The following is an 11796-nucleotide window of genomic DNA, read 5'->3' as shown; positions in this document are numbered from 1 at the left end:
TCAGTGCATTCATTATTATAATAACATATCGATGAAACATCTAACAATAATCTGTTAAAATCGATTGATCCTGGATGACGTGTATCCGGTTTTCAAGAATAATCACGATAATAGCTTGTATGCGTATCCGAACTCATGAAATGTCAAATTAAAGTTTTGAATTTTCCCGACCGTTGCGTTGTTATGATTCGAAGAATTTGTAATTTTCAAATAAATATTACTTTATTCTATAAAAAGCTCCATTTATTTTTAAGTACTGAGTTGATGTAAATCTATTTTAACAATGACGATCCCAAAAAAGCAGATGAAAATCACAAAATTGTTCAAAAAAGGGGGTGAGTTTAGATCCACTGTTTTATACATGTTTTATTGCAGAAATAAGGCGTAAACTTATAAGTAAAACCGCATATAAATTAATTTTTACACCATTGTGTAGTCTAATCCAGCAATTAGATTAGAGAATTAGATTTGGCAAACTCAAAACCCACAAAAAAGTATAATTCTTTCCTACAGTTTTGACACTCATTATTTCGATTTACAATTACAAGTGTGGATCTAGAGTGCTAGAGATTTATGGCCATTAATTACCAAAATCGGGAGCTTATAGAAAACATCCCATCCATTAATTGCTCAGCTTTTAATCAGAGAGAACTCCCTTCGTACAAAATAAGTTACATCTCCCATACAAAAGAAGTTCATAAGAAACTTACATACCTACTGAGTTTCTAAATTCATTAAACATTAGATACACATTATCTATCTATAACCTATTTAAATTAGTCTTGTATTTTTTTTTATAAATCAGCAACAAGGGTCCCAATCTCGGATGACTGTGGTGAATTACAAGAAGAAGTGAGGCAGTTGGAGCAGAGGCTCCGAGAGAAGCAGAATGAATTGTTCCAGATACAAAGAAACACATACAGACACAAACTATCCCCACCTAAAGCAAAAGAGGACAATTTTGTCAGGCCTCAAGTAAGTAAACACTTTGTACTGGTGGTTTTTACGTCCACTATACTATAAACTTTTAGTCTAAAAGACAATCTTTCGTGTATAATGGCTATACATCTTGACTTTTAAAATAGATGTTCCATTACAAAATAAACATTTTTCAATTTACTTAGTTCTAGGTTCGATTTTCATTTACACAGTTAGCTATCAACCTACCTAGACGGCTATTTCACTTACCACCTATCATATTTAACTAAAAGTATAGAGACTGAACGCTAACACCTTATGTTAAATTTTAATTTAAATTATTCTCATCAGAATTAATTTGTAATTTTTTTTTTAATTTATTGATGTCATTGTTGTGTAGGGAGTGGATTTCTCTGGCAGCCGTCTTCTGTATTTACTAATGCATATAACCCAGGTGCTTTCAAAGCCAGAGTGAACAGGCACCTTCTGGGCGAGCGCTTCATCTTAAGCTTGTCAGTGCCCATCAAAAGTAAAAAAAAAGTCCATGCATACTGCAAATTTTCTTTCAAGAGTATTTTATTTTGTGTTTTTGTATGTGAAAATTGAAATCAACAAGACTGGTCCACCCTGACCAGCAGCCCCGTATCTAGAGGGGAGCAACTGGGTTTTGTATTTTGCGAGGCTGAGGGGCGCCATTTTCAGATCTCGCACCACCGAAATATTTTGCTAGGGCCGCCACTGGGTCTCCTCCAGATCCATTTGTCTTTTACTGTAGATGCAGCCATAATAAACAAATCAATCTTGGCTTAATTAGACACATAATAACGGGTTCAAATGGGGATATGAGACTCCCGATATTTCGACACTATGGATCTACCTACTTCACTCCAATCTCATCAGTCATCCCGTGATCATGGCACTTTCAACAGTGTCGAAATATCGGGAGGTTCATATCCCCATTTTAAAACTTAAAACAATCTTGGCTTATTGTCTTCCCAACAGAAAATAGTGCTGAGCAACTCAATAGACAGCCTGAAACGCAGCTTGGAGCTGGTGTCGATGCTGTCGGGGATGGAGGTGCAGTCGTACGTATCCGGTGAACACTGCTGCGTGCTCTTCCACATGCAACACGCCGCCCCACACGCAGTCTCGCATGGCATGAGGATTGATATCAAGTCAGGTAAGTTTGCTCACTATTTGCTTCTTGTATATTTTTATATCTACCCTCAAATAGAACGGTCCGAGCACTAATCGAATATAGAAGCATATTATATTATATTGAACTTTAGTATTTTTCTGTGTGTATACATTTGTGTTTATATAGATATGTACATATTATTTTATTTTACAATACTATTTTTTTCTTGCAACAGTTGCTGCAAGTTGTCTTTGATTACTTGTGGCTCTGCCCACCCCATTAGGGGTTACAGGCGTGAGTTTATGTATGTATTATTCTACCTACCGTAAGTACTATCTAATTTAAGTATTATTTACAACTTAATATGTTATTCTAGCTGTGGAGATGTCATTCTAGCTACATGATATTGCTCATGACTGTACCTACTAGTTTGTAATACCGCGTGGCACATAGCACCTTGGACACTGTATTCAAAAATCGAGCGAGATAGACAGTCCGCGTGCGTTAACCGTTGCTCCTTAGAGGTTCACGGCCATTTAGACTAAAGTAAAACTCTAGAGGTAAATCTAGCTCGGCACCCTATACTAATTGGTGCGGGGCGAAGAGTTACCCAAACTCAAAAATATCTTTATTCTTTAGATAACATAGTTACATTTATTTCATCATCATCATCATCACCACCAGCCCATTAACATCCCCACTGCTGGGGCACGGGTCTTCCCTATGGAAGGATAGGGAGATCGGGCCTTAAACCATCACGCGGGCCCAGTGCAGATTGATGGTTATTAACGACTGCTAATGCAGCCGGGTCCAACGTGCCTTTCGAAGCATGGAGGATCTCGAGATGAAAACTTTTTTTTTGTGGTCACCCATCCTATGACCGGTCTTTGCGAAAGTTGCTTAACTTCAAGAATCGCAGACCGATCGCGTATACCGCTGCGCCACCGAGCTCCTCATTACATTTACTTATTGTTCTATAAATTATCTATCTACAGATTTTTTTTATTATGTAACAGGTAAGAATGAGGTGTCTGCATCGTCTCTGCCCCTGGGATTCAACCTGACCGCTGTGATGGAGGACTTCGACAACGTGATGAAGCCAGACTGCCTTGGTGCCATCAGGAAAGCTCTCGTCGCCTACTATGACAGATTGGAACAGTTTCAGAATTTAAAGGTTAGTTTTATGGTGAATGCGTTTGCGCCGAAATCATCGGTTTTTATAAACGTCGCGCGCCCAGACGCGCCGCACGACATGCGTTATTTAAATCCACCAACTCGTAGTGTGGTCAACCCACATTCCCAGAAATGCATTTTCGGAGATACGTGATCTAACCTGTATTGGGTTGGAATTCCCTTCGCGGGTTGGAAGGTCAGACAGGTAGTCGCTTCTGTAAAAAACCGGACTTGTCAAATCTTCAGGTTAGGTAAGCGGACACTGTGAAAAACGGGATAATGCTAGGGAAATGATGTAACCGTAGTTTGGCAGTTAGTAAGTAAAAAGTTTGTTTTCTCCACAAAGTACATGGTAGATATCAAATACAGTATTGTGCGTGAGTGTGTTTGAATACTGCAGTTTCTTAGGCTCCATACCATAGTGCCTCCAATTGGGTCATGTACTAGATTCAAGATAAATTATGAAAGTCTGATTACTAAATAAAGACAGATCTAAAACTAACAAAAATATTTTCTTTTATCTATTTAACTTAATTAAGAATTTTAATCAAGAAAAACGTATAAGCCCGGCCTTTTTTCACAATACAATTACACTTTATTGCACCAAAATAAAAAGAAATAATTACAAAAAGTCTCTTAATTAAGTACATGGCAAATGGCGGCCTTATCGCTTAAAGCGATTTCTTCCAGACAACCATAAGGTGAGGAAAAATGTAAAAAAACACATGTTTTTTTATGACGTCACAGTATGCTTTTTCATACAATTTCCTTAATAATTTCGTGTTTCGACATTTAGTAAAGAGTAACTGATTTGACTAGTTAGAAACTAGCCTTCATTCATTTATTATCAGCCGTACGACGCCCACTGCTGGGCATAGGCCTCCCCCAAATTGATGCCTGATCCTAGAGACGTATACAAAAAAACATACATATAAGCTCATGACTATATCCTAATTGGGGTAGTTAAGAGGTTCATCCATCTCATGATGAACTAAGTACAGACATGAGCAATATAATATACCCACTTTAGGACTCTGTCGCACTAACATATTTGACATTTAGTGAGACTTACAGTTCAATTTGTCAAAAAAGTTAATGTGACATGGTACCAAAGTGTATACATATTAATGCTCGTGACCGTACACACCTCACTGAGCTTTCTGTAAGACCAACGTGATGGATCATGAACCGTATCGCCTTCTATAATGGTCGAGCCAACTGTGTTAATGAATTTTTTTCTGTGTTTATGTGACCCCACAGAAACTACTCAACATAGAAGCCGAACTGTTCAAGACCCTGGATGGGTCACACATGGAGGTGTCTATGTTCGTGCAAGGAGACGATGAGGAAGATCAGTTTCCTGTCACATTGCTGTTGGACTATAGAGTCTATGACATCAGGCCTAAGAACTATGCTGTTAAAGAGATCGGTGAGTTGGTAACGCCCGATCTGTAAGATCTATCGATTCGCAATACTACCTATAGTAAGATGATTCGTGCATCGGGTGGCACGTAAAGCCGTTGGTCCCGGTTACTTCTTACTGATCACACACAGAGCTGGCTTAGTTAGCGGACTGTTTGCAGTTTGGTTTGCCATCGTGGTGTAGCAATTGGTTTCACGGCTATGCCGCTACTCACGGGGAGGGCCCGAGCGTAGGTATCGCTCTGCGAGAAGGCTTACTACATCCCCCCCTACTGATGTAAGTAGTCGTTACATGAGCCATCTTAGGGGCCTTTGGTGGCTCAATAATTACACCGACACCAGGTGTGATGAGGTTGGTAATCACGAAATAGAACAAAGAGGTTGGAAAGGCCCTAACACGCATTTTGTATGAGAACCGTTGTCGCCGGTTCAACCCCACTCTCTTTTACTACTACTGCAGACAGATAACTACAATAGCTCTACTGCTTCTCAACTTCTATTGTCACTTTACCGGCAATGTATATTGTTATTTTATGTTTTAGGCTGCAATTTTATTATTACTACTCGTAAGATACAATACAATACACTTACACAAATACACTTTATTGCACCAAAATAAAAAGAAATAATTACAAAAAGTCTCTTAACTAAGTAAATGGCAAATGGCGGCCTTATCCCTTAAAGCGATTTACGAACTACGATTTACGAACCATAAGGTGAGGAAAAATGTAAAAAAAAATTGAAAGATTGCGGGTACAATCTATAAGTACAACTTATTACCAATAAATACATACAAATAAATACTGCACACAAAAGTATTTTTTTTATAAATAGACGATCATACCTACTAAGGTTTTTAGCGTTCCTGTGATAAGGAGAGATCTCCTTGCATGATAGTCGATATTCTATTTTTTTTTTACTATCGCGTAGCTCTGTGTGTCGTAAAGTTTGCAGACGAGTGGAATGCAAAGTTGAAGTATGAACTATTTGCTCATACTTGTATGGCGCGCGTTTCGCGCTCAGTAATAGTGGTAATCCACCTCACAACACATTAGATTGTGGAGTGGATAGGACACAACAATATATTTTAGTGACAAAGCATAAAATATTAACGGTACTATCCTGATTAGATCTCCCTGAGGGCGCGGCGGATCTTCTCCGAGAGCAGTGCGCCGTATTCAAGAAGAAGCCGCTGCACAAAGCATTCAAAGAAGCATTCTTCGGCGACGCACAATACAGACTGGTGCAACAGGTATGTTTCTACTCCGCTGGATTGGGAGCATATAATAAAGAATAAAGCCATATTTAGTGCGAGGTAAAGGTGCTCTATACATATTATTATTTTTTATTCTATGATTTGGCTACGAAGCGTCTTTTGTTTCTAAATTCAAATATTATATCTTTATTCAGTAGGTAACATGGAAAGTCAATTTTTACAAAACGAACGTCTCATCCGCCTAAAACTACTGCAGCTTCTCACAACCTGTAAAGCCGGGGAAAAGTAGCTGCAAGGAAAACCTCGGCACAGGGCCCTGGACATTCTTAAAAAAAAAAAAAAAACAAAATGTAGTTCTGTCTTCGTAGGCATTGCCTAAATAGACACAATAGGCTCGATGCCGGGACAACAATAAAGTTGTTGGACACTCTATTCTTAGAATCACAATACAAATTAATAAATATGTGTAATGCGTATCTTATATATCAGAAATAAGGTTCTGTTTCGGGTACTATCTTTTTTAGTGACGACGTTTATTGTTTTCATTATTCTTTATATATTTTTGTTCTGTAAAATTACCGTATTATGTTTGTATTATGCGGTCTACTGTCCCTCTTATTAATATTAAGTACTACTATAGGGAAACCTATAATTGGCCAATGTATAAGCATTACCACTGTTAAAATTTAATTGTAAGCTGTTGGATTTCTCAATAAACAATAAAATAAAAATAAAATACATAGATAATTAATCTTTCTTCCCAGATGGGTCCACGGCCAGCGGAGCGCCGGCCTCGTCCAAAGAAGCGGTTCCGTCCAAACAAGCACCAGTACAACGACGATACGTTCTTGCCCGAAGACTGTTCCGACCAGGGCGAGGAAGATGAAGATGCAGAGTAGCATTTGAGGCATAACTTATAAGGGAATCAAGGTATGTTCCCTCTCATGTGGATTTTAGAAGACCTGCGGCCGTTTTCAATGATCTATTTATGCATGGTTTTCGCTAAAGTGGTTATTAGTTTGTCCAATCCATCATGTCTGTTGCGTTCAGTAGGACTAACATGTGCAGTGATAAAATATTGTCACGGTCTTTTTATCGATTCTGACGGTATAATTGTCGTTTTGTCGATTGGTGCTAATGTGTAAACCCAAATAAGTCATGTCGTTCTGTCAAAATACAAACAAAATCACGTGGCACGCATGTTGGGGAAAGAAAACTTATCGATTTGGACAAAATTTATTGAATCGATCGATAATTTTATAGTTGCGCATGTTAGCCCTGCTGGTCACGGGCTCGGCGAACGGGATCGTGTAGTCAAATAGCAAATCGGGTAGTTTCTAACTAGTCAAATCAGTTACTTTTTATTAAACGTCAAAACACGAAATTACAATGGAATGTGTATGAAAAAGCAACCCGAGAGACTTAATTAAAGCACATAATAACGGGTTCTTACCGCGTTTAAATGGGGATATGACACTCCCGATATTTCGACACTGTTGCAAGGGCTATGATCACGGGATGACTGATGAGATTGGAGTGGAGTAGGTAGATCCATAATTTTCTACGGGCAGACATATCTGTCTACCCTCTTTCTTTGCCGCTTGTTTATGTTTTTGATATTGGAATGTTCTGAGAAACTTATTATTACACTTTTCTTTATTAAAAATTCATAAATAAGTTAAATAGGGAAAAGAAAACGTTTCTTGTCACTTTCAGATCTGTCTTTATTTAGTAATCACAATTTCTATATTTATCTTTGACCTAGGAAACTATCCAATTGGTGGACGTAACCATGGTAACCACGATCTCGACCGGATAATAGCATTGATTTACGGAATCTCAATGCTCGAGTCCGTAACCTTGTCGCTGGATGGATTGAATAGTCTAATCACAACTTTACTAAAGTATTATTGACACTTATTTTGTATTTTGGCTCACCTCCTATTTCATGGGACTTATAGCTGGCTAGGAGTGGGTGTTTTCGCCCTTGCCTACCCTTCGTGGATGCAGGCGTGAATCTATGTTTAATTTTATTTAAAGGCACATCAACAATACAAGCACAGATATGTTATTGTTTGTATCGAAATAATTATCAAAAGTTACTTAATTGACTGAAGAAATACTCACACCTGTTTGTTACCTTTTGTCTGTTGCAGCGCTGTCAAAAAATTACCCCCTGTCTGTGAGCCATTCCAAAATTTTTACGAGTTTCGCCAGCATTCAGTTTATGATGTAAATTTCAATTTTTGTACATGGAACGTTATAATAAAACGATTGATTACTAAAGCTAGATATATTTCTTTGTTTATGAACAATAACACAAGCCTCGAAATTATTTGTAACACGAGCTGCTTGAATACGAAGTTTGATCAGAATTTCACTTTCACCAATATTATGCAGTCAATCATTGACTATGCCAAAAGTCATAACCAAAATGAAAGGACACCATAAACTAGAAAAATAGCTTTGTAAAGACATATCACACTACATACTTTATATCGATTTATATTGATCAATTTCATAAAAAGTATGTGATAAAAAATTTTGGAATGGCAAAAATATCGGTCAATAATATCTGCGTTTGTGTGAGTGCGTTTCGTCATTCAGTCGTCTGTGTATGATACGGATCCTGACTCGCTTGTTGAACGGTGTTTAACTTTCGATAGGGTGCTGGTTAAAAATAAGACAAAAGCCCGAAGTTTAGAGAATCGCGTGTAATGTTCACCATTAGAAAAAAGAGAGTGTTACAGTATTGCCATACTTAAATAATAATTAAAAAACTAAAATGTTGGGGATGCCAACAAACGGTAGTCTGTGTATGATACGGATCCTGACATATGCACAGGATGGTTTTTCAGGTAAGGTGTGAAAATGAATTACGTCTAATAGGTAATTAGTTTTTTTATTATTTAGATATCACTTTCGATAGAGATAGTTACCTACATGTTAAATTATTTATTCATAGACAATAAAAACACAACAAGTAATAAAGTAAACCCAACTAACAAAAACTGTTCTTATTATGGTTTATATGATCAAAATATTATTATTCTTATAAGAGCCGTATTATCAGTAATAAAGGTGCGTTTGAGTACAAATTATAAGGACAATATCCTTATACCACCTTTATAGTTGCTTTATTGTTAGCTTTTCTTGTAAAGTGCCATTATAAGGTATAAGGGCGTTTTGTTTGTTGAGAATTACCTAATAAAATCACTAAATAAATTCACTAACATAAAAACATAAAACAGTAAACTTATATCTAACTTTCTACCCTCTATACAGATATGTTGCGGCCCACTTTCAGTCTCATTTCAAAACAAACAAAAGTGGTCCGAAATTGTACAAAATTAGATATTTTCGAATGTGTGGTATTCAAGCCCACACAAAGATAAACATTACATACCGAGCAAACTACATTACTTGTTTTTTGAAGTTTCCGTGCGGTGCACCGCAACGTTTTCTTATTATTATTTTTTTGTTATTAGCACGTTCTGCCTCGGAAACCTCCCTGTAATCTGGGTAATGACCCAGAGATACATTCAGTCGGTTTATGTTACCGGGATTACGAGGCACAACGTCGACGCCAAATCTTTGGCATAGTTCTTCGGCCAGTTGATACCTAAATTTTCAGTGTGTAAGTTTTCTTTGCAATAGACCAATGTTCTCACTGTATATTACGTACGCATTTAAAACAGAAATGTTAAGGAGTCTCCTGAACACTTTAATGTACCATTTCAGATCTCTTTTTCTTTCTAAAAGATACATTGTCCATTTTTGGTCTTTAAGATCAAAATCCCCCCCCCCATAAATTGATTATATTCGTGAACGACTATCGGCTTCAAACACGGCTGACCAGCTCGACGCCCTAGGCGCATTTCATTTGTATGATAGGTAGACACAGTGGTGACAAGCCGACCATCTTTCCACGAAACCTTACCTTGGCCTCTTGGAACCCGCTTTTCAATTAAAGTTTTTATAGTTTCCGGAATCTGAGATCTTCGTCTATTTAAGGTGCCGACAACATCAATTCTGTTAATTTTTAAAAAACGGTTTAGTGGAATGGAATTATAGAAATTGTCCATGAATAGCGTGTACCCTTTGCCTAGGTAATCGGTCATTAATTATAAAATATTTTTTGCGGATGATGCTGTAAATCACATGACCGAAGGCTGGCATAAGGCTGTTGTTTCTTTACCGGAATATAATGCTATTTTTAAGCAGTACCCGGTCACCGCCTCGCAGAGATCGTACGTTTTAATTCCGAACCTTGCTGCTTTGGTCCGGATACATTGCACCCAACTCAGATGTCCTTTCCAGAGCATTCGTCAATAGACAGTTCTCTGCGACGCCTGTAAACTGGAAACTTATTATTTAGGTGGTCCAAGATACTCGAAATTTTGTAAATTTTTTTGTGCTCTCTGGTCATGGGATCTATTGTATCATTATCAATAAAGTGCAAGAACCGCATTAAAATCCAAAACCTGGACATCAGTTTTCTGAAGCACGGCATCTCTAGTATGGCCGCCGTAGACTAGTATTTGTCAATACGGGCCCTGTAACATATAGCCATTAAAATAAATACAGCCATTAGGCGATAGATCTCCGCCACTGAGGTCTCTACCAACTCATTGAGCCAAGTCCACTGGACTTGTCCCATCAATTTCCGGACCAACTGTTTCAGTGAACTCTTCTCTCTGCCCACGGAACGACTCGAAGTCTTCTTCCCAAGTAAATTCAGCCAAGTTGGGAGCTTCATCTACTTCTTCAGCCTACTCCACATTGATCTCTTGAAGAATTTCCTGAAGCTCCTCTTGGCTTAACTTTTTCTCGTCAACCTCGCTCCCCCAGTCATTTCCCAACTCACGGGCGATTTATTCACCAAAAAGGTTTTCACCATCGATGTCATCCTAAAAAAAACATGCACAAAAATATTCTTCACTCACTATACAAGATGAGTTCGTTTTGTGTTAGTTTATTTAACTTAGTAAAATATTATTAGTTATTTGAAATAGTAGATATGTGCAGAACATAAAAAGTGTACGGGGGACTCGGTTCGTTGTTCCGAGTACCCCAATATGTGTGGAAGGTGCAGATATAAAGTGTGCCGGACAAGGCGTGGATGCAGTGCAATGAACAGTATATCGCAAGAAAACCAAGAGTGCCCTATGGAACAAATAAATATTGAATAATTCAAATGGCTTTTTCAATATTTATGAATTATTCATACAAAGCAATTTGATATTCAGAATCTCCATAAAATTTCCTTCAAAATAATACAAAATATGAGGTATATAAGCAAGGCGTAAGTTTAAAATAACTCAAAGAAAAATACGAAAAGTCATTTGAGATCTATAGGTTACTTTTGAACTAATATAATTCGTAAGTGACTCACTTTGAGAACTTATAATTTATGAAAATTGAGACTACATTACATATAAAATAATAAAATTGAACATTTACTTACCTTTTTTATTTTTCACTTTTAGTATTCACTTTTGGCAGTTGAAGTATCACTGGTCGCGACCGAATTTCAACTGATTTTTTTAGCGGAACTATTGAACATTTCATTCTAATGATGATTGTTTATGATAGATCTTTCATTCAATTTTGTTCAAAACTCAATATTAAACCTTTTGCGATAGAATTAGAGTGCATAATTACGTAAAAATAGGTACCAGTCCTATGGGTCAGGATCCTAATCACACACAGATCAAAGGTTAATACGAGTGACGAAACCAAATGAAACCAGCTAAATATAATGTAATAAACTTTATTTTTAAAATTCGAAATAAAAAATGATTTTTACAACTTGTCGTTTATTTTCTATGACTGGTATTAAAATAAGATCTGGTGAATGTCATGACATGAATACATTACTATACAATTTCCAAAATACTTATTTTACAAAATCTAAATGTGTGTGACA

At 37.2% G+C, this 11796-nt stretch overlaps 1 protein-coding gene across 1 annotated transcript; it reads left to right on the top strand.

The window, feature by feature from the left end:
• Window positions 1–132: 132 nt before the first annotated feature.
• LOC126382132 (uncharacterized) lies at window positions 133–6792 on the top strand. The gene is made up of 7 exons (XM_050031897.1): window positions 133–335; window positions 806–975; window positions 1921–2098; window positions 3073–3230; window positions 4490–4658; window positions 5782–5903; window positions 6632–6792. Exons 1-7 carry the CDS (start codon window positions 284–286, stop codon window positions 6764–6766), a joined length of 984 nt encoding a protein of 327 aa, XP_049887854.1. The 5' UTR covers window positions 133–283; the 3' UTR covers window positions 6767–6792.
• The last annotated feature ends 5004 nt before the right edge of the window (window positions 6793–11796 follow it).

This window comes from Pectinophora gossypiella, chromosome 3 (assembly GCF_024362695.1).
Source record: "Pectinophora gossypiella chromosome 3, ilPecGoss1.1, whole genome shotgun sequence".
Taxonomy (NCBI): domain Eukaryota; kingdom Metazoa; phylum Arthropoda; class Insecta; order Lepidoptera; family Gelechiidae; genus Pectinophora; species Pectinophora gossypiella.
This window is presented reverse-complemented; position numbering and strand designations above follow the sequence as displayed.